The sequence below is a fragment of the Elgaria multicarinata genome, chromosome 16 (assembly GCF_023053635.1).
Source record: "Elgaria multicarinata webbii isolate HBS135686 ecotype San Diego chromosome 16, rElgMul1.1.pri, whole genome shotgun sequence".
Classification (NCBI taxonomy): domain Eukaryota; kingdom Metazoa; phylum Chordata; class Lepidosauria; order Squamata; family Anguidae; genus Elgaria; species Elgaria multicarinata.
Genome location: NC_086186.1, coordinates 7,784,416 through 7,807,967, shown reverse-complemented (window position 1 = coordinate 7,807,967; position 23,552 = coordinate 7,784,416). Strand labels below are relative to the sequence as shown.

The window sequence follows — 23,552 nt, the reverse complement described above, 5'->3', positions numbered from 1 at the left end:
TGCCTCTGCTTTCCTTTCCGCCGTTAACTGCGCCCCGTTTAAATTAATTAACGCATATTCCTTTGGGCCCCTCACAACACATGAAGGTGGGTATTGGAGTCTATCGAAGGTGAAAGCCAGGAGGTACTGAGAGTCCGGGTGCACAGGGATGCTAAAGAAAGCATTGGACAGGTCAACAGCTGAGAAACCATGACGCATCAGGAGGAATCGAAGACAGAATAGTGGCCGGATTGGGGACAACAGGAAAAGAGGGGATCAAAATGTGGTTAATCAGTCTCAGATCACCACAAAGACGATAAATGGGGCGCCCCTCTGGGGTGGAACGATTTGCAGGGGCTGACCCTCAGCACCAGTAATGATTAGGTTTTAGACAATCTGTTTGCATTTTTCATAAATATTCTCTGACTTATTTTCATTGTTTTAAATGTTATTGCCGTTTTTATGCTTTTAAATTTTTTGTATATTTGTTTTTAATGTTCACTGTTTTTAACTTTTGTAAACTGCCCAGAGAGCTTTGGCTATGGGGCAGTATATAAATGTAATAAGTACCTTACGAAACTCACAAAAAGCGAAGGTAGACGTGTTCACTGCAAGTACTTGCACCAAAGTTGATAATATAGGCCATAGCTAGACGGGGCGATATCCCAGGGTGATCCCCAGGATCGCCCCTGTGCGTCCACATGACTCCAGGTACATTAGTAGGCAGCAACATGGACATGATCTTGCAAATAGGTGACTCTATTCATTACTGAAATATCACAGAGAAAAAACATAGGACCAACAAAATATCAATTTGCAATGATATAAGGAACAGATGAAAGAAACTGGGAATGAAACACAGTACCAAACAGCCTTAGATTTTTTTTCCAATCCTCCCCCCCACAAAACAATCAGTCAATCAAGCAATATATGGGCTCATCTACACCAAGCAGATATCCCACTATGAAAGTGGTATGAAAGCAGTACATAAAAAACAGGAGCCATACTACTGCTTTATAGTGGTATTGAAGTGCACGGACAACTGTTGGGGCCCATTGACACATAACATATACTGCTTTTATAGTGTTATATCCTGCTTGGTGTAGACGTGTCATCTTCCCCAACAGTTGTCAGTGCACTTCAATACCACTATAAGGCAGTAGTGGCTGCTGCCTTTTATATACTGCTTTCATACCGCTTTCATAGTGGAATATCCTGCTTGGTGTAGATGAGCCCTCTGTCACTTATGGCTATTGTACATTTCCTAAACTGCCCTTATGTGTTCTACTTTAAGTTCTCTTTTTGAAGGGCTGTCAGGATCATTCTCTTTTTGCAGATATCCTCTATTTCAAGGGTTGCCCAAGGCCAGATCTACACCAAGCAGGATATAGAGCTTCGGTTATTGGGCGGTATAAAAATGTAATAAATAAATAAATAAATAAATATTATTTATTTTATTTATTTTTTACATTTTTATACCGCCCAATAACCGAAGCTCTCTGGGCGGTTCACAAAAATTAAAACCATAATAAAACAACCAGAGGTTAAAAACACAAATACAAAATACAGTATAAAAAGCACAACCAGGATAAAACCACGCAGCAAAATTGATATAAGATTAAAATACAGAGTTAGAACAGTAAAATTAAAATTTAAGTTAAAATTAAGTGTCAAAACACTGAGAGAATAAAAAGGTTTTCAGCTGGCGACGAAAAGAGTAGTGTAGGCGCCAGGCAGACCTAAATAAATAAATAAATAAAATAATGAATAGCGCTATGTAAGCAGTATGAAAGCAGTATATAAGAGGCAGGAGCTACATTACTGGTTTATAGCAGTATTGAAGTGCACTGACAACTGTTGGGGCCCATTACACATGCCATATACCACTTTCATACCCCTTTAACAGTGCTTTATTCTGCTTGGTGTGGCTCCTGCCTTCTATATACCGCTTTCATACCACTTTCATAATGCAATATCCTACTTGGTGTAGATCTGGCCCAAGACACATGTAAACTTGATTAGCCAAAACCAAAACTGTAACTCTCTTCAAAGGAAGACGGTTCTCAATATCGTTTTACGCAACTGCCTGGCTTGTCATTCCTTCTCACCAGAAACTTAAACATTCATTTATAATCCATGACAATTCGCCATTTGCCAACTAGGGCACAAATGGATGAATGTTCTATTTGTCTTATTCCCCCACAGTAAACCATTTGCTGAATAAGATGTTGGCATCTGAAGCAAGCCCTGTGATACTCCCCACACTCCCCACACCCCCAACACCACTTCTCTCCAAGCAGGAGCTGTCCCCCACAACGTTCCTTTTGATGCAAACCTCGAGATAAGGCCCATGGCTCAATAGAAAGGGTTTCAAATATACTGGCTCCAAGTTTATCGATTATATTTTAACTGAAAATGGCAAGCATAAGTAGAATCCCCGTTCCCCAGAAAAGCCACCATGCACGCTGTGGAATTAGAAAGGAGAAAAACGGTATGTAAAAAGAGAAACACTGAACTACCTTTTAAAAAGTATTATTGGCTTCGATAGTATTCTATCCCCCAAGATGGGGGATACTTGGCTCAGCAATACTACAAACAAGAAGGATCTTGAAATTGTTGTAGCTCACAAGCTGAATATGAGCCAACACTGCAAGAATGGCAAATGCTATTTTGGGCTGCATTAGTAGAAGTATAGCTTCCAAATCGCGTGAGGTACTGGTTCCTCTCTATTCGGCCCTGGTTAGGCCTCATCTAGAGTATTGCGTCCAGTTCTGGGCTCCACAATTCAAGAAGGACACAGACAAGCTGGAGCGTGTTCAGAAGAGGGCAACCAGGATGATCAGGGGTCTAGAAACAAAGCCCTATGAAGAGAGACTGAAAGAACTGGGCATGTTTAGCCTGGAGAAGAGAAGATTGAGGGGAGACATGATAGCACTCTTCAAATACTTGTCACACAGCGGAGGGCCAGGATCTCTTCTCGATCCTCCCAGAGTGCAGGACACGGAATAACGGGCTCAAGTTAAAGGAAGCCAGATTCCAGCTGGACATCAGGAAAAACTTCCTGATTGTTAGAGCAGTACGACAGTGGGCTCTCCCACACTAGAGGCCTTCAAGAGGCAGCTGGACAACCATCTATCAGGGATGCTGTAGGGAGGATTCCTGCATTGAGCAGGGGGTTGGACTTGATGGCCTTGTAGGCCCCTTCCAACTCTGCTATTCTATGATTCTGCATATTATGTTTCAAAACATGAACATTTCCACAGTAATCCTTACAACAGCTCTGCAAGGACGGCCAGGATTATCCCCCATTGCAGATGCGGTGTTGAGGGAAGAGACGTAAGAAAAGCAGCTCATGTTTGAAGCAAAATTTGCCAGCTTGCATTCTTCACTAGCTACCAACATGATGCCCTTAGGCACTCAAGAATAACTTGACTCTCCACCCCTAAATCCCTATTCCGGTATACTACAATATGCAGTTTCTAACTGGCTGCATACAGTGGGCCTTTGGCCTTAGGTAGACCTAAGGATTATCCCAGGCAAATGGAAAAGTCATCCCTGCCTGCTCCCGGGATCCCCTGTGTGTCATTTGGATCCCGGGATATAGGCCTGGTCTAGCCATGGCCTTTGACAGCACCAGGGCATTTTCTTCCACAATGACGGAAGTATCAGGCCATTCTACAATAATGTCTTAGGGTAGTAATAAGCTTTATTTCAAGGTAGGTTCCCAAAGAATTGTCTCATTTTTACACATGAATTTATGAATTCACTTCATAACCCCACAGCAGGGATTTCCACCCACCCCCAAATGTAAAATTTGCTCTTGAAAGTCAATCACACTTTTTTCAGGATGAATTTCAGTCCTGAAATTTAAACTGAATCCTAGATATTTTCCTGTGTTTGTTTGTTATCCAGCCAGATGGAAAGACGGTTAATAGGGAACAGAAGCCAGGACGTTTAATCCAGAGGAAAAATTGAATCACAAAACATTCTTCTGAGAAGTAAAACCCACAAGGAACATACAAGTCATGTTTGAACTGTACTATAATATGGGTCTCATGTGTATTCTACCCGGTATGTAAAGAGAGAGAGAGAGAGAATAACTGAAATGAAAGAAAAAGCCAAGAATGAACACCAATTTGAAATTCTCACTCGCCTTTTCCATTGGACCAGAAGGTTGGAGGCCCTGTAAAATAATTTAAACTCAGGCCATAGTTAGACGAGGGCTTATCCCGGGGATCACCCCGGGATCATCCCTGTGCGTCCACATGACACACAGGGGATCCCGGGAGCAGGGAGGAATGATCCCTCCCTTTCCCCGGGATCTCACCCTACCCTTGCAGCCCAGTTTTTCCACGATCCCAGGCTGATCACGAGACCACAGAACGTGTGGCTGGGCATCGCAGTTTGTTCTGGCTCCTCATGTTTACTCGCGAGGAGCCAGAAACCGCGCATGGGCCGCAGAGCTCCTCAGGAGCTCTGCGCCCATTGGGGGTGGGGGGAGCGGGGAATTTAAAAAAAAGAAAAAAGAAAAGAAAATGGCGGGCATGACGTCCTCTCCCTCCAAGGTCGTCGCGTGCCATATGATCCTCACCCCTCCATCGCGCTAGACCAGGTAGGTCTAGCTGAGGCCAGCATGTGTTACTTAACAACTACTTCACACAATGTCACACATAGTCCCCTATCTTCACAACAACCTTGCGAGGTAGATTATGTGAGAAATAGTAACTGACCCAAAGTTATCTACTGAGTTTCATGGCCGAGCACCTAAAAACAAGTGCTCAGACAAAATCCACAAAATCAAAAACATCAAGTAAATCCAGAGCCAGAAACAGGGCCAGTTTCCCTTGAGTGCTACACTCCATGGCCAAAGCCAAGTTTGCCACCACGTAATACGTGTATCGGTTTGTTAAGTGTATCTGGGGCCACCAGTTCCTGAAGATGGTGCTCGCTCCTTCCGAGGAGTAGAAAAAAGTTGGGCATAAGGACTGGAGAAGCAATTCCTCTCCTTGTTACAGCCTTAACTAATGAGGATAGAAGGCAGATGGATGAAGGAAAAATACAAATGAAGATGTTACAAAGCAACTTGAGCATTTTAGGCCCACAGTTCTTCCAAAGTACATTTGGTTTCAACGTATTTAATTTTAACCCTGAGCTGCCATTGTGTAGATAATACATCCTAACAAAATTTGAGAGGGTTTTTCCCGGAATAAGACTCCCTCAAAGCACCCGGGTTTATATCCAAGGACAGTGGAACCTGAGTTCGATATTGGTTGCCAATGGCTTTTGGGATGCAATTCAAGGTGTTGGTTTTAACCTTTAATGCCCTAAACGGCTTAGGACCTGGCTATTTAAGGGACTGGCTGTCTTGTTATGAACCTGCTTGGTTATTAAGACTTGCAAGAGAGGCTCTTTTGAGAGCACCATGACCTTCAGAGGCCCGTTTGTCAGTTATGTGTGAAAGGATTTTCTCCGGTGTCACTCCCAAACTGTGGAATGCGCTCCCACCAAAACTACAATTGCCCTCCACTCCCTTGGCCTTTAGAAAGGGTGTGAAAGTGCCTCTTTTCAATCTTACCTTTTAGAATGTGTAGTTTTAATGCTTTTAATGTTCTTGCTTTTGATGTTTGAACGTTTTATTGCCTTGATGACTCTATAGCAGATAAGGCAGCAGATAAACGTTATTAGAAAGAGCTAAGACAAAGTTACTTCAACAATGTTTCAAGAAGCATCCAGTCTGACCTTCAAACTATCCCCATCCACTGTGTCAAATTATTTCTACACCACCATTTGGCATCCTCTTATATTCACCAGAAGATAAATCAAGACTGCTATCGAACTGGGTTAATTCAAACATCACACAGATGCTGAAGCTGCAAAGCCGCCCACCTCGCTGGCTTCAGAAATAATGGAATGCAGCAAACCCAGCAAAGATACAAAAATACTCTAGGACAATGGAGGGTAAACTCATTTATAGGTCAGCTCCTGCCAACAGAAAAAGAATGTGGCAGCGTCTCATACCGATGAAGCTGTTAAGTCTGGTGCACGCAAGTATGTACCTTGTAAAAGAACCGATCAGGAAATCCAAGAATAAATGCAATTAGTTTTGTCCAGAATGTTAGTTGTCTTTGAAGCTCACCGTTTTTCAAATAGTTTGTATAGGCGTGCTGTTTTTCTTGCATCAAGAGCAAAACCAAGAAGCTCTTAATAGCTGTAATGGGTGGTGGGCCAGTGGAAATCATTGCTGGAGGAGTCAGGGATAGATTCACGTTCAAATCCTAGCTCAGCTTTGGTCTCATGGCCGTGAGTAGCTAGGTAAACAGGAGCTGGTGCAGAGTTTTATACAATGGGAGTGAACTCAGAAGGGCTGATGATAGTCCGACCTCTATCGGCAATGGCCCTATACCTCAGGACCAGGACAGGCAACTGGGATTTTTCCACACATCAGACTTTCCTAAGTGGAATTATCAGACCATTTCTCACACACTCGGAAGTCAGGCCAGATCCCTTTCCAAAACAGGTAAGGGAGCAGAAGAGGAAAGTGGAAGAGATGAATATCACTTTTCCAGTGAGCTCAACCTGGGTCAGTTCACTCGTTTAGCGGAATAGACACGGCAGCGGAGCAGAAATGCTTGTGTGTCCCCCACCACGACACCACCAACACAACAGATGACATGGTAAACAAATTATTTATACGGTCCCACTGGGGTATATGGTGCACCTTACAGAGTTACACAGGCTCTCTGCTTCCAAGGTGCTCAGAGGTAGATTGAGTCAATTTACACATAAAGCTTGGTTGTCACTAGGAATGAGGGATGGGCTGCATCTGTGTACATTCAGATCCCCCCCCCAGCTTTTCTGAGTTGGAGGGAAGGGTCATTATGTGGGTTGCATCCAGCCTGCACCACATATGCATTGCAGGCAGCAACTTTCCCATTCTACACTGATGAGAAAAGGCCCTTTCCGGGAGAGTGTAATAACTGACCTAGAGAGTCAAGGATGCACATTGGTTAACCAGTAAATAAACATTCATTGCCCCTGTATTTTGGAAGCGGACATAACCTGACCCATCTGCCTAGAACAGTAGAATCTTGTTTCTCCAGCCTACTCTCTTCCAACTTCAATCACCATTTTATTAGCAAGATCCAACTCAAAGAAGACATGGAATACTGTTGGAAGGACTCTTGGCTCTTACCAACAACGCAGAATATAGAATAGTGTTAGCCTTCTGAAGCTTGTCATCGTATATGGCATATGCAACACAGCTCATCAAAACATCCCTAATGAAGATGAAATCGTAACACTGCAAGATAATTCACCAAGGGGGCAGATATATACATATATTTTGTCACAGAGAATTAGGAATGCAATATATTCAAGTATTGGTAGTCTAAAAGTTAGCATTGCTGGTTTCAACCCTGCCCTGTATCCTAAACCTGAAAGCCATTCCTAAATCAGGTTTTACAGCTGCATCAATCTTGCATGCAAGTTCATGCAAGAAATAAATTATAAATACATACATACACACACGTGTCAGTTAAGGCTCTTCAGCTGACCATTAATGGAGGCTAGACTCCTTCATGCAGCATCTTCTGCCAGGAGGGCAGAATTTCTAACTCAAAATGGTTGCACTGACATACTGCCCTTGCTTTTTATAGCAGGGAGAACAAGTATTTGGAGTCAGGGCTAACAGATGTGGACAGGAATGGAAATTCACCTGCAAGAATGCATTTCTTCTAGCAAAACTACAATGCCCCTCAGGTCAAGGCCATAGCTGAATAGCAGAACAAACGCTTTACATATGAAAGACCAGCAACTTCTCCAGGTAAAGGCTGAGAGAGAGACCCATACCTGAATTCCTGGAGAGCCGCTCTGGCTCAGTATAAAGCAGCTTCCTATGTTCCTCTGACTCAGGGCCTTGCTAGACCAGGGGTTAGCGTGGTGCGAGGCCTGTGCGTGTCCAAATGACGCACAGGGGATCCTGGCCTCAGCCAGGGCTCGAGCCACCCTGGCACCGCGCTAACCGGAACCGCTTGTAGTGCGGTTCTTCCCACGGTCCTGGCCTCAGGTCGGGCTGAGGCCGGGACCGCGGGCATGTGGACCGTTCCACCACTTTTCCCAGCTACCGCACTTACGCGTGAGTAGCTGGGGAAAGCGGCAGATGGGCCACAGCGCTCCTGTCCCCCTTCCCCCAATTCCCCCCCAACAATCTCCCCTGGCCTCCAATTCCCCCCCTGACCCCATGTCCATGTCTCGCCACCCCCGTCCCCACCTCCTGTGTCTTGCTGCTGCCGCCACCGCCAATGTCCCCAACCGCTCTGTTCCGCTGCCGCCACTGTCCCCAGCCGGTGTTTCCCATTGTCACCATGTCCGGCCTGCAAGACATGGCGACAACAGGAAACGCCGGCTGGTGACAGTGGCGGCGGCGGGACAGAGTGGCTAGTGACATCTGCGGCGGCGGCGGCGGCAGGACACAGGAGATGGGGACCGGGGGGTGGCGAGACATGGACATGGGTACAGGGGGGATTGGAGGCCAGGGGAGGTCGGGGGGTGGGAATCGGGGGAAGGGGGGACCCTTTTTTAAAAAAACCCCAACAACAACACTTACCTTTCCCGGTGGTGCGTGCCTGCGCACAAAGCCCCTTTAAGTTAAAAGAGAATGGGGGACGCGACGGGGCTTTCCTAGGCCCCGACGCGTCTTGCGTGTAGACAGGGCCGACAGGCCGTGCTACCTCCTCACTGCCGGATTCTGCGGTAGGTCTAGCAAGGCCCTCAGACCGCTTGCTAGCCACATGCTTAGAAAAGCCCCAGGTTACAATCATTTCTAAAACCAGGAAGACTTCATTCTTTATTTTGCAGGCAGCTGCTGTTCCACAGGGGACTGATGTTAAGTTACTATGCTGTGACTTGTGAAAAACCAAAGCCAGGGAGAAGTTGCTAGTTGCCTTTTGTAGATGGATTCGCAAGGCTGGCCCAACTCAACCACTGCCATCTTTTACACACCAGCTGATGTCAGCTCAATAAAATGCATTTTTCCCACTCTCTTGCTCTCTTATATGCCGGAAGTGGTGCTCAATTAAACAGCAGCACATACCATTCATTTTATAAAGAGTCCCCCCCCCACCTTTTTAACATTACCAAGGCCTTAACTCCACCCAAGTGCAACAAAGTCTATGCCAAAACGGAGGCCCCGCTGTGCAAGAGTCATAAATCGAGGTTGCAGCCTCCAGACGCCAACCAGCCTCAGACGCACAGATTAGTCACAAGGGTGACAGCAGTGAACAATTTATAGATTTAGGGCTCAGCTGACCCAGGTGATTCAGCCCACAAGTGCAAGCTGGCTCCAAAAGCCGCCTCTGGCTTCCTGTGCTGAGATGAGCCCAGGCTGCCTCAAGGAGGCCTCTCGGACCCAACGATCCGGGTGCCAAGACATCTCGCTGCAGCTGAGAAAGAAGACGGACGATCTACGTTCCAAAATAACCTCTGGAGGAACAAGGTCTTTCGCTTAGCCCCAGACAATTTGGTCAGCGAGAAACTAGGTTAAAGAAACACACGAATGTAGGTCGGCGCTCCAAGACGATCCAATATGACAACAGCAGCTGTTTGGTCCTGATTTGATGGAGGTGGGATGAAGGGGAGCAGGGATGCCTCACCGTCATTGGCAGTTGCCAAGGCTGGCCAGAAATTGAGCAAGCAAATCTGGAGTCCATAAGTCCAGGTTCCTGGTTTTACAGATCGTAGTGGGGAAGCTGCGGTGTCCTGCAGGACAGCACAGACTAGCTAACGGGATAGGAGGTCGTACCAGAAGAGCTGTGCTGGATCAGACCAAGACTCCATCTAGTCCAGCATTCTGTTCACATGTTGGCCAGCCAGCTGCCCATGAGAAACCCACAAGCAGGACATGAGTGCAACAGCACCCTCCCACCCATGTTCCCCAGCAACTGGTGTACAGAGGCGTATAGCCATCCTGACCTGTAGCCATTGATAGCCTTATCCTCCATGAATTTGTCCAATCCCCTTTTAAAGCCATCCAACTTGGTAACCATCTCTACATCCTGCGATAGCGAAATCCACAGTTTTAACTATGCGCTGCATTCAGAACCATAACCAAATGCTGTCACCTCAAAGATGCCGACACGCAAGCCATCTGATTGCCTTTACAAAGTTGTGGTTTTGGAATCAGGGCTGTGGCCAAGACTGCACCAGATATAAGCAGGGATAAGAATATAGACCAGACAAAATCCTTGAACATCCCTATTTCAAATAGGACATGCGTTTTCTTAGTCATGCTATCTTTTGGGATACAGGTATGGTTAACTGCTATTCATTTCTCTATCTCCCTGCAGACTTCCTCTTAAGTGCACTCCCTTGGATTGAGATGAAGTCCTTGGAGCAAAAGACTCAAAATGTCCAGTCACTGCAAGGCTCATAATTTAACAGTCTGGACCTGGGATGTCCCTAGTATGGCCAAATCAAGCAATAATGTTTTCTAAAATATCCAGCGGCTAACAAACTTTCCCCATTCCCAGAAAGATGTTCTAACCTTCACATGCTTCCCTGCTGAGCTGCAGAAATGTCACAGCTGTCTCCAAAATCAATAAGGTGAAAGAAACAACGTTTGAAAGGGTAAGCCTGACAGAGGGAGCATTAATAGGAACTGAAATAGAAGGCAGATAAATGATAAGGCCATTTATAGTGCACACGCACAGCTCTTTCCCAGGCCTGCCTTCCAGGAAGGGGGGGGGGCATTTTCACAAATTATGGAAAGCTTTTTCAAGACATAGACATTTGTTAAGGATCCATGTGGCACCTCCAAGCAGATGCTAGGACTGCAGTGGTGCTTGTTCGATTTAGAGACCTCTTTCTTTCATCGCAATCACGCTTGCCTTAGTTATGCTGTTTTACGCTGCATAATGGTTTAGGAAAAACACATCTTTTCGGGGGGGGGGGTGTATGGCAAGCACACTGCCCCAAGGCCCTGCAAAAACTAGATTAGAAGCTATTTCTTCCAAAATCAACAGAACTTACTTCCAAGTGATAAGTAAGGGCTGGGATCCCCATTTTACACACATACACACATCATGTTCCAATGGGTCAGAGCTACTCAGGGCCAAACCAGACACTACGGGGTTTCTTAAAAGTGTAAATTGCAAGCCAGGGCCCCCAATTCAGATCAGGACCCACGGGGGTAAGGAAGCCTTAACCTTTTGCTCCTGGTTGCTTCAAATCGTGGGGCCTGCACTTACTGTTTGCATGAAAAGGACAGTTCCCATTGGAGTTTTCTTCTTCATGAAAATAGCTGGGCTCAGGAGGCCCACTTGTGATGAGGACCGCAATGGGTACAAAGGGGTGAAGCCCCTGTACCCTCTGCCAGGGTCCCATTCCAGTTCGCGCCCCTTGGTCAGGCCCCTGCAGTTTACACTTCAAAATACCATTCACACACTTGCTCATCACATCAGTGGGAACATTTCGCTTGGCCCTCAGGCTGAGAAAAAGTTGACACTCAACACCCACATGTTCCAGACAGACATGAAAATGTTCCAAGGGCAGAGTTCCTAGTTTTGCATTTAGGAAAGCTGTTTCAGAAATATACTGCAGAAAAGGCATTAGCGGCTCTAGTTTGGCATCGCCGTACGCATTGGGGGAGGGGGGAACCTTATGCAAACTTATTTACACAAAGCTTCCAATATGCAGTTTAGCAGTAATCCATGCTCCGTTTGCAATGGGAGCTTCAGTGCCGAACAAGCCACCCACCTACCCAGTCTGGGGTGAGTTAAGTCAGCAAATATTGAAAGAACAGACCTGACTGTCCTATAGAACATCTGTAGCAGACGTGGAACCCAAACCCACGCATGGATACTCAGACGCAAGTCCCACCGAGTTCAGGGATTCTCCTTCCCAAGTAAGTAGCTTTTGCCAGGCAGTGCAATGCAAAGGTTCCTCCTCTGCCTTCAAATCCACAGCTGGATCTGAAAATGGCTTCCACAGCCTGCCCCACACACCCAGCTCCATCATCTGGCCCCCTCTTGCACTTCAAACAATAAGGGGGATGCCAGGTGTCCTGCACAGCATGAGGGAAGGGTGTGGAAAAGATGTGCTACCTCCAGTATCAGAGGCAGTAAACCTATGTATAACAGTTGCTGGGAAACATGGGTGGGAGGGTGCTATTGCACTCAAGTTCTGCTTGTGGGTTCCTGGTTGACAGCTGGTTAGCCATTGTGTGAACAGAATGCTGGACTAGATGGAACCTTGATCTGATTGTGGGCTCTCCAACACTAGAGGCCTTCAAGAGGCAGCTGGACAGCCATCCGACAGGTATGCTTTAGGGTGGATTCCTGCATTGAGCAGGGATTGGACTCGATGGCCTTGTAGGCCCCTGCCAGCTCTACGATTCTATGATTCTATGATCCAGCATCGCTCTTCTTATGTTCTCTAGGGAAAGGTACTGGAGCCTCTGGTGAGGTCAGGTGAAATGGAATTTAATCATCTAGCAGAGAAGCCACCAATAAGCTCTCAAGGACACATGACGTGGAGAACGTGGATAGGGAGACATTTCCCCCCTTCTCTCATAATAAAGGGATCATCCCATGAAGCTGATGGGTGGAAGATTCAGCACAGATAAAAAAGACTTTTTCACGCAGTGCATAAAGTATGGAATTCATGTCCACAAGATGTAGTGATGGCCACCGATTTGGATGGCTTTAAAAAGGGATTGGACAAATTCAAGGAGGAGGAGGCAATCAATGACTACTTTTCCTGATGCTTTTATGCTCCCTCCAGTATCAGGGACAGTATGCCTACACACACCATGTGCTGGGGAATATGGGTGGGAGGGTGCCATTGTTTGTGGGTTTCTCCATTGGGGCATCTCATTGATCCCTTTGTAAACAGAATGCTGGACTAGATTGATCTCGATGGCTTCAAAAGAGGGTTGGATAAATTCCTGGAGGCGAAGGCTATCAATGGCTACTAGCCCTGATGGTTGTGTGCTATCTCCAGTACTCAAGGCAGTAAGCCTGTGTGCACCAGTTGCTGGGGAACATGGACGGGAGGGTGCTGTTGCACCATGTCCTGCTTGTTCATCCCTGGCCGATGGCTGCTTGGCCACTGTGTGAACAGAGCGCTGGACTAGATGGACCCTTGGTCTGATCCAGCAGGGCTCTTGTAATGTTCTTATGTGCCCAGAAAGCAAATTCCTTTTCCACTTCCTGCCCTTAATGTTTGTGTCAGAGAACATTCCTGCATCCCACGCTACAGGTGGCTGTTCTTCCGCTGCATGGTTTTGCCCCGAAAGGGCACTGTGCTGAAAAAGAAAAGCAAGCTCTCGCATTCTATCCTGCAGGAGCAGATAGATCAACGTGGATCAAACACAGGAAGACTCGCTGTGCCAGCAAATTAATGACGGGGCCACAACGCTCTGACTGCTGTGCGGGATGCAACGACAGCACAAACGCTGAGAGCAGGGGGCCCTGCAGACGCAGCGCAAAAGCGTCATTGCTGTCCAATTTTAAGCCCGTTCAGAACAGGGGTTAGTAGTTGTAGACTTCTGGCTTTACAGGCATACAAGGCGGTGCTTCCTAGCCAAGCGTTCCTGGGCCAGCAATAACAAACCAGTCCTTTCCTGCCACACGATCTTACACCTGACCCATTCGCTCAGGATTCGCTCAGCCACAGTGAATTGCTTTGGCAGACACAGACTCCAAACAGGCTGCAGGGAAAGGTCATCAGAGGAGACTGTCCTAGTGAGTGATGCAGCTACCTTGTGGTGCCGTTTAGAGTAGTAGAAAGGGGGACACGTACACCTGGCCCAAGGGCTACAATCCAGTACAGCTTTTTCAATGCAACCCTCACTGATATAGGAATGCCGTCTGATAGCACCTCGATCTTCACATGCTGAAGAGGAATTGCTCAGATGAATGAGCCGGGAGAGAATCAGAAGCTCTATTACAACTTTCCTCAATTTGGTGCCCTTGGAGAAGGCTGCCTTAGAGTATTGGTGATAAGCAAGGTCCATTAGATGAGTTCTGACGGACCAGAACAACAAAGAAGTCCATCTTTTCTAACATCCTCTTTTCCACAGTGGCCACCCAGGTGCTTCTGAGAAGCCCACAAGTTTCTCTTGTTTGCCCCGGCACCTGATATTCAAAAGTATATACTGCATCCTGTAGACAGATCTCTCCTCCTCCATGAATTTGTCTAATCCCTCCTGCCCCAGTTTTTTACACAGCCCAAGTTCAAGAATATTTGCTCAAAACACTTCACATGCACTAACTGGCTTCACATAATACAAGCCAGAGTGAGCGTGGTTTGTCGTTGAACTGTCGGTTGCTGTTGAATCATGGGTTGTTATGTCGTGTGAACCCAGCCATGCTAACAAACCATGATTTGTTAACCACAAACAACCCATAAAGAGAACCATGATTCAATGACAACCCACACTCAACCTGTACTCTGCCCTGTCGCGCTGTGTGAACCCAGCCATCTTCGCAACCATTATAGCAACCCTGGAAGACAAACAAGTGTTGCTATGTCCATAGAGGAAGAGGTGAAGGAACTGAGATAGTTGGGGTAAGGCAGGGGTGGGGACCATGTGGCCCTCCAGATGTTGGAGGACTGCAACTCCCATCAACTCTAGCTGTCATAGCCAATGATGGGGATGATGGACATTGCAATGCAGTAATATCTGGAGGGTCCATGCATGTTCTCCATCCCTGGTGTCAGGTCATACAAGATTGTTTTGAATTTGTGCTTATCACGCTCTGAACATGATACCACGGCGATCACAACAACCCTGCCAACATAGGTCCAAGGGCCCAGTGGTTTTGCAGTTTCAGGCAGTCAGCAAAACAAGGTTTATCACGCCTCTGGCTGGGCCACCATGCATGGCTGGCCGTCTGGGTTTGGCTTGGCAGGTCATAACTTGTGTACAAGGACAGGCATTGAAAAGGCGTTGGAGGCATCCGGGACACGGCTGGGTACACATCAGCCCAACCACCCCATGCAAAAAGCGCTGCAGCACACAATCCACCAGACATGATCCCGGGGGGCGCCTCTTGGATTGTATGCTGTGTCACTGCCCCCCCCACTTCATGTAGTGGGGCGCCAAGTAATGGCTTGCACATCTGGGCTAACCACGGCTTTGCAAGAGGGAGTGGGGCTAAATGGCTTCACGATCTCAGCTGACTCAACTGTTCTGCGAAGGAGGTGTTTACTTTTTCTCATGCGCCAGCAAAAAGACAAACAACCACTCTGAAAGAGCATGGGGGACAGAACAGCTTCTATGCCTTCACATCATGCTCTCTCTGCTCTCGTTCCAGGCCGAGACAGTCCAGCGTTCACCTTGTAACGATGCAGCCGCCGCCCAGTGTGGTTCAAGGGAAGCATTCATCGCTGCCCAAAGGGACGTTCTGATGCATGCAGGAATCCTGCCAGCATTGCCAGCAGCCGGAGCCTGGCCCTCTCCGACTTTTGCTTTCATGTGGTAAACAAACAAACAAACAAAACCTCTCCAGGTGATCCCATCCAACTAATGAGCTGCGCTTCCTTCCTTCCACCCACCTTGTGCGAGAAGCGGCAGTGAGCAAACCGGATCCTCTCGAAAGGACAAAAATAACTCTGCGATAGCCTCGCAAAAAGCAACGCCATCACCAGGGCAGCGGGGGACAACACCACCATGCACCAGCCGCAATGGCTGATGCCCGGCCTCCGACTGTCTTGGGAGAGGGAGACTCCTCAGCGCCCGAGAAACTGGCATGCGCTAAGAGAAGGGAGGAAAACGAAGAAGACAGACTGTTCCACCAAGTTTGCAAAAAAGAGCAACATCATCACTTTCTGCGGGCAAGGAAAAGCTAGGCACAAGTATCCATTCCACCAGTGGGTGGTCACCAGAAACCCAGAAGCCATTTGCCAACTTGCGGTCTGGGAACGCCAAACCGTTTAATAAGCTTTACGAATCAGTAAAATAACCATGCCTTTGAGAGCCATGCCGCCCGACCTCTCTCTCTCTCTCTCTCTCTGTGTGTGTGTGTTTCTACTCAAAAGTCACATCGCAAGACCCCACAGCCAGACATTTGGAAATATTGAACTAGAAATGGCAGGAAGCAAGTGAAGAGATGTTTTAGCTAGAAGGCAGAGAAGGAAGAGACCTCTGCATCTCACAAGGAGACTGGGCTGTGGTTGAAAAGCCAAGTGTCACTCACCCTGTCTGGCCCCTAGAACAGAGGACACATGCCTCTGGGAAGGTCTCCCGCACAAACTCCATTGAAATTATTGGGAGCTGCACAAGAGCTCCCAAACATTTTAATGGCGCTTGGGCGGGAGAACTTCCCAGTAGATTGTATTCCACAAGCCAAATCAAGTACATCTCCCATTCTGTATCCTTATGAACGCCCCAAATGCTAGGCCATCTCCAGCCAGGTGCAGTACTGGCAGGTACAGTGTTAGCGGACGGGGTGTGTGTGTGTGCACACACACACGCGCGCGTGCGATCTCTCATTTCTGGCAGGAGGAGGGCGGCAAAGGCACACACGCACACATCTGCTGAAGAAATTGTAGCGTGAGTAACCAGGGTGGAAAACCTTCTCTCCCATTCGTCTCACGCAGGCTAAACCCTCATGGAAATCCCAAGAGCTCACTCACACAGAGAGCCATCCCATCCCCAGCCCAAAACATGGAATTATCATCTGCAACACCCGGCAGGTCTCAAAACAACGTTCCAGAAAAGTTTAGGAGACCAACAGATAGAGTCAGCAGGAAGACTTCTGAAAAGCCACAACTCAAGCCTCAAGGACAAGAGGAGCCCTACAGATAGGAGCAAAGCTAACAATACACTGTAAGCTTCTCGGGGCAGAGACTTATAGGCTGACTTTTTCCTTGTTCACAGCACCCTGGTCAGTGCCATATGAACCAATCGTGTCATATGCTCCCCGGGGAGCAGAGTCCACTTCATCCAAGATAGGGATACAAACAAAGATGTGTTTACTCAGAAGTAAGCCCCACCGAGTGCAAGGGGCCGCCCTCCAGAATACTTGCGCGCGTGACTGCAGCCTTTAAAAACTTTTTTTCCAAGTGGCGGCGGCGAGACGGGATCGCACGAAGAGATCGCAATCGGCGCGCGAAGAAACCCCTCTAAGCATACGCAGAGGGCTTTGCCTGCGCCCCGCCGGCAGCGTCCCCTTCCCAACCGGGTGGTTTTTAGGCGAGCTGGAACTCCGGGCAGCGCAGCGCCAAGAGCGGCCCTCGGAGGCTGCGCGGATTCCTCCCCGGCGCTGTCCCTCGGAAGGCGGCCCTAGGGGGCTTCCTCCGCCCGCGGCTCCGTGCGCCTCCGCGGCGCTGCAGAGGCCGCCGGGCCCCGTCAGGGTCACCAGCAGCGCACTTACCATGGCTGGAGGCCGGCCGGCTGGCCGGCTGGCGCGCTCCTCCTCCTCCTCCTCTTCCTGGCTGGGTTCAGGGCGCTCCGGCCCGAGCTGGAGGGAGAGGCCGGCGGAGCGCCCGCGCCATGCAGGGAGCCGGGGCTTCAGCCGCGTCCTCCTCCTCCTGCTCCTCCGCGGCGTAGTCGGGGAACTTTGGAGCCAGCCGGCGGGCGGGCCAGGGCGAAGGGGCGGCTCTGGCCGGCTCTGCGCTCCGCCCGCGTCCCCGGAGCCGCGCCTCGCTGCTGCCCATACAAGGCCAGGTCGGCGCGGGCCCGCCCCGTCCGTCTTCGCTCGCTCCGCCCGGAGGGAGGCAGGGCCCAGCATCTCGCCTCCCCTGGCGGGGGTCCCGCCTGGAGAGGAGGCGGTGGCTAAGCTTTTCCCCCGCGCAGACCTGGCAGGGAGACGTGAAGGCCGCTTACTCCCGGGTAAGCTCCAACGACCCTCCCAGGCTCCTGCTCACTGGAGTTCGGGCTTGTTTCCTTCCAGGTGGCCCTCTCCGCAACCCCGCGAGGTGGGTCTGGCTGGCGAAGGATGCTGGTTGGCCCAAGGAAATAGCCCTCAGAACTGGTAGCCATGGAGAGACCTCTCCTCTGGACCGGCCTGAGACGTTTTGCTGCCTGAGGTAAAGAACAATTGGGTGCCCCCCCCCATTCCATGTACAAATAAAAATGCCGTCTTCCTCAGCCCCCCTAAGCTGGCCTTCTGCCTTCAAGGCAGAAGGCCAGCTTAGGGGGTTTCAGGAAGGCGGCATTTTTATTTATTTCATTTCATTTCTATCCCACCCAATAGCTGAAGCTCTCTGGGCAGTTCACAAAAATTAAAACCATAAGTCACAGAGTTAAAATATAAAATGTGGAAGCTTAAAACCACAACTTAAAACCACCATATAAAAGTACAACCGGAATAAAACAGAGCAGCCATGCGGAGATTTAAAATACAGATTTAAAATAGCAGAGTCAAAAGAGTAGGATGGTAACGTGCTAAAATACTGAGAAAATAAAAAGGCACTGGTACTGGTAAAGAGTACAATGTAGGTGCCAGGCAAACCTCTTTCCACAGCAGAAAAGGCCCTCCTTCTGGTAGCCACCCACCACACGTCCTTTGGCATGGCACAAAACATTCTCCTTCAACACTTTGCTGCACCTCCTAATATGTGCCGCCCGAGGCAACTGCCTCACTCTGCCTAATGGTAGAGCCGGCCCAGCTTTTCTGCCATCACGACGTCTTGCAGTAGACAGTCCCAGAGTTTAACTATATGCTCTGTGAAGAAGTCCTTTTTTTTCTTTGTCCTGAATCCACACCATTCAGCTTCATGGGATCATAGAATCATAGAATCATAGAATAGCAGAGTTGGAAGGGGCCTACAAGGCCATCGAGTCCAACCCCCTGCTCAATGCAGGAATCCACCCTAAAGCATCCCTGACAGATGGTTGTCCAGCTGCCTCTTGAAGGCCTCTAGTGTGGGAGAGCCCACAACCTCCCTAGGTAACTGATTCCACCGTCTTACTGCTCTAACAGTCAGGAAGTTTTTCCTGATGTCCAGCTGGAATCTGGCTTCCTTTAACTTGAGCCCGTAATTCCGTGTCCTGCACTCTGGGAGGATCGAGAAGAGATCCTGGCCCTCCTCTGTGTGACAACCTTTTAAGTATTTGAAGAGTGCTATCAGGTCTCCCCTCAATCTTCTCTTCTCCAGGCTAAACATGCCCAGTTCTTTCAGTCTCTCTTCATAGGGCTTTGTTTCTAGACCCCTTATCATCCTGGTTGCCCTCTTCTGAACACGCTCCAGCTTGTCTGCATCCTTCTTGAATTGTGGAGCCCAGAACTGGACACAATACTCTAGATGAGGCCTAACCAGGGCCGAATAGAGAGGAACCAGTACCTCACGTGATTTGGAAGCTATATTTCTATTAATGCAGCCCAAAATAGCATTTGCCTTTCTTGCAGCCATGTTGCACTGTTGGCTCATATTCAGCTTGCGATCTACAACAATTCCAAGATCTTTCTCGTTTGTAGTATTGCTGAGCCAAGTGTCCCCCATCTTGTAACTGTGCATTTGGTTTCTATTTTCTAAATGTAGAACTTGGCATTTATCCCTATTAAATTCCATTCTGTTGTTTTCAGCCCAGCACTCTAGCCTATCAAGATCACTTTGAAGTTTGTTTCTGTCTTCTAGGGTATTAGCTATCCCACCCAATTTTGTGTCATCTGCAAATTTGATCAGCGTTCCCTACACCTCCTCGTCCAAATCATTAATAAAAATGTTGAAGAGCACTGGGCCCAGGACTGAGCCCTGCGGCACCCCACTCATTGCCTCTCCCCAGTTTGAGAAGGTTCCATTGATAAGTACTCTTTGAGTCCGATTCTGTAGCCAACTGTGAATCCACCAAATAGTTGTTCCATCTAGCCCACTTTTAGCTAGTTTGTTAATCAGAATGTCATGTGGTACTTTGACAAAAGCTTTGCTGAAGTCAAGATATATGACGTCCACAGCATTCCCACAGTCCACAAGGGAGGTTATCCTATCAAAAAATGAGATCAAATTAGTCTGACAGGATTTGTTCCTGACAAATCCATGTTGGCTTCTAGTAATCACTGCATTGATTTCAAGGTGTTTACAGATTGACTTCTTTATAATCTGCTCCAGAATTTTCCCAGGGATGGATGTCAGACTGACTGGTCTGTAGTTCCCAGGTTCTTCCTTTTTGCCCTTTTTGAAGATAGGGACAACGTTAGCCCTCCTCCAGTCGTCCGGCACCTCACCCGTTGGGTTCTAGTATTAGGAGTGAGGGAGAAAAAAAAGTTTCCCTGTCCTCTTCCTCTACAAATGCATAATTTTATACACTTCTATCATGTCAGCTTCAGCAAGGGGCCAGGGGAAAGGAGAGAAATTCTCAGCGAAGTTTGAAACTAGTTTTATATCTGTTTATTTACCATAAATACCCTAAAGAACTCCCAAGAATTGTAGCTTCGTGAGGGTGCCCAACAATTCTCTGCTAGCTTAGTAAAAATGTAAGAAAAGGCAAGGCATGGATCTTAAAATACTGTCCTTGGCTGGTTCTACTCTTTTGGGACACTCATCACCTGCTCCCACTTGTGTGGGTGGTTTTTATACATGGTGCTTCAGACAGTTCCATAAGCTAAAATAAAATAGGGCAGATTCCTGCCCTCAAGATGCTTACAATTTAACAGAAAATGTAGGAGACAGCAGGTAAAGCAAGAGGGAAAGATGAACAGATACTAATGCATGTATTTAAACTTGACTCAATTTGGAAACCAGGGTTAACTTAATAGATTGCATTTACTGCCTCCGTTCCCAATTGCTCTGGGCTCTTGCTTGCTGTCTTTTAGTGAGTTACTTACACTCACCCAGCCCACAAAGAACTACTCAACAGTAGGTGTGCAACTAGAGTCAAATCAACAGGGCATTTTATTTCCCCTTGGAGTAGCAGAAAGGAAGCAGTGAATTTGCCACCCTTCCAGACTGGGATGGGCAACAGTGGCCTCTAGTGGGCACCTGGCACAGTAGCCAGTAAGCCAAAGAGACTAGTCCAGGGACTCCAACCTTTTTGGTCTCGTGGGCACCTGTGGGGATTTAAGAAGCTGCTGTGGGCACCACCACAAAATGGCTCCCATGGAGGATGTGGCTAGTCACCTAATGGCTGCAGAGGAGGCATGGCGACTCAAAAGAGGGTGGAGGGAGAAAAAGCTAGATAGAGGCAGGGGGAAATAGCAAGGCAAAGGGATAGAGGGACAGATAGTGAGGTGAAGAGGTTTGTGGGGAGAAATTGCTAGGTTAGAGGCTGGGAGAGAAGAGAAACAGCTCTCATGGTCCAGGACTGGCCTAAGAACGTAAGAAGAGCCCTCCTGGATCAGACCAAGGGTCCATCTAGTCCAGCATTCTGTCCACACAGTGGCCAACCAGCTGTTGACCAGGGACCCACAAGGAGGATATGGTGCAACAGCACCCTCCTGCCCATGTCCCCCAGCAACTGGTGCATATAGGCGTACTGCATCCTTCAGAGACTGAAGCCTCCAGTGACTCTGGAGAGGCATCAGAACCAGTTCCTGGTCCTTCTGAAATAGGGCCCACTGCCTCAGTCCCCCATGTCTTGTCCACGCAACTCCCAGGAGGTGCCAGTACCTTTTGACTCTGAGGAGTGGACTTTGGACTCCTCCAGTAGAAACTCTGAGGAGCTGTCCCCCAAAATGGCTCCCCTCTTCTCCAAGCTTCATTCCCTAGGAGAAGCCAATGCCTGTAGGAAAAGGTTGCTGTCCCTTTAACAGACAGATGCAGCAACTGAAGGGGTGGAGTTTCCAGAGAGACTCCTCTGGCTCCACTATAAAAGCTTGCCAGTGGCTTCCAGACCCTGCTGGAATAAGTTGTTAGTTCTCTAGTTCTAGGAGTGCTGGCCAAGGTCCTGAAACCTAACCTTAGTTCCAGAGGAGACCCAGTCATTTTGGCCATGCTGAGCCTCCTCACCTGAGTTGTTGCCCAGGACAGATGATGACTTTCCCAATGGGACACGACATGTTACTCCAGCTTCAGCCAAGTAAGCTGGAATGCCTAAGGGCCGAAATGCACCAGCTGAAGATCCAGTTGCTCCAAGCTCCAGCAGAAATTGATGGGTCAGCTCCAGGCAGGTCTGACCGCCTGTGGTTCCTAGAACACCCCACAACAAGTGTCCAGTGGCACTTCTAGAGATGTTTGAGGGAGACTGAGCTGTTTTTCCAAGTGTCTTGGCCCAATATCAACTGTATTTTTTGTTGTGGATGGAAGGCTTCCCAACAGATTGAATTAAGACTCGCTTTGTGATAAGTTTGCTGAAAGTGCCTGGTGGATGATCCATTATCTGCTCCAATCCAGCTCTTTATTGGGAAATTATTCTGTCTTCCTAAAAGAATTTAAAAGAGGCTTTGAAAATACTCAGAAAATGGAGGCTGCCAGCTGACAGATCTATCAACTTGGACAAGGATCAGGTTCTGTCTTGGATTGAGCCAGTGTCTTCCACCAGATTACATCATGGACACATTAGACCATGGTGACTTACTGGAAGACCTTTCCACCTTGATTACTCTCTGCTTGTAGTTTCAGGGGTGCCTAGAAAACCATCAGAAGGGTCACTCTTGTCCACCAGCACCCTATAGGTCTGCAGTAAAAATCCAGGTAGCACCATCAACCCTACCACCAATGTCCGATACAGAGCCCCTGCAGCTGGGTGGAGTTCATCCCCACTTTTTGCAGGAAGAGAAGGCTCAGCACCAGTGAGCTAATCTAGTTCTGTATTGAGGAAATCCTGGCCATTATACCTAGATCTGCCCAGCCAAGATTCTGAGAATTAAACCAGGAAATTTGTTGCCTCTGACATAGGAGGCCTCCTGGCTCTGGGGCAGATAACCAGGTCCTCCTCAAAAATTCAAGCCATGGGGTCTTTTTACATCCCAAAACTGCAGTGTTCTGGCATCATAGATGCAGGTGTTTCTGGGAGTTTTATGGACAGTCTTTTTGCAATAGTACAACACCTCTCCAAAAGATGGGGGAATCACACACACCCCAAAATAGTCCAATGAGGACTGAGCATACTCAACAGCCTCTAGCAGTCATGGAATGTTCATTGTTAATTGGAAAAGAAACATGAGAGTTGGAGAAGGGGGAGAAAGAGCTGGGATGGGCAGCCAGCCAGCAACCCCCAGCAGGCCAAATGACATCAGGAGACGTGGCCCCATTCCGTGACTTCATCTAGTTCCTGTCTGACACTGCAGGGGATCATTGCATCACCTGGGACCCTGCTTCACTGAGTGCCAACCTCCTCTGTTGGCTGAGCTGGGGTATGCTTTGCCTGTGCAGCACTTTCCCCAATGTGGAAAGTGCAAGTCCCCTGATGTTATTTCCAATCTGTAATTGGAGATAACAACGGGGATTTTTATAGGGGGGTGGAACTTGGAGACTAAACCCTGCTCCCTTGAGGAATCCATTTTGGAAACCGTTTTGGGCTGAATTCACTCACTGTGGCTTATAGTCTCCTGGAGAAGGGTATGATTGGCTGATTAGCAGGAATCCTGTTTGAAGCCACTCCTGTTAGGAGGAGAGGATACACTGCAACAATATTGCTCTGTATGCCAGTTGCCGAGGAACCCATGCTAGAGGATGCTGTTGCACTCAAGTTC

The 23,552-nt window shown here is 48.2% G+C and overlaps 2 protein-coding genes across 2 annotated transcripts in view; one reads left to right on the top strand and one right to left on the bottom strand.

Annotated features, from left to right (window-relative positions):
* MYO1E (myosin IE) overlaps nt 1–17,433 on the bottom strand; it is a 103,518-nt gene extending 86,085 nt beyond the window's left edge. The window contains exon 1 of the mRNA XM_063142692.1: nt 17,355–17,433. Within this exon, the coding sequence (XP_062998762.1) occupies nt 17,355–17,357 (3 nt within the window). The 5' untranslated portion in view covers nt 17,358–17,433. The remainder of the gene's footprint in view (nt 1–17,354) is intronic.
* FAM81A (family with sequence similarity 81 member A) overlaps nt 17,356–23,552 on the top strand; it is a 31,429-nt gene continuing 25,232 nt past the window's right edge. Inside the window, exon 1 of the mRNA XM_063142621.1 lies at nt 17,356–17,812. Within this exon, the coding sequence (XP_062998691.1) occupies nt 17,356–17,812 (457 nt within the window). The remainder of the gene's footprint in view (nt 17,813–23,552) is intronic.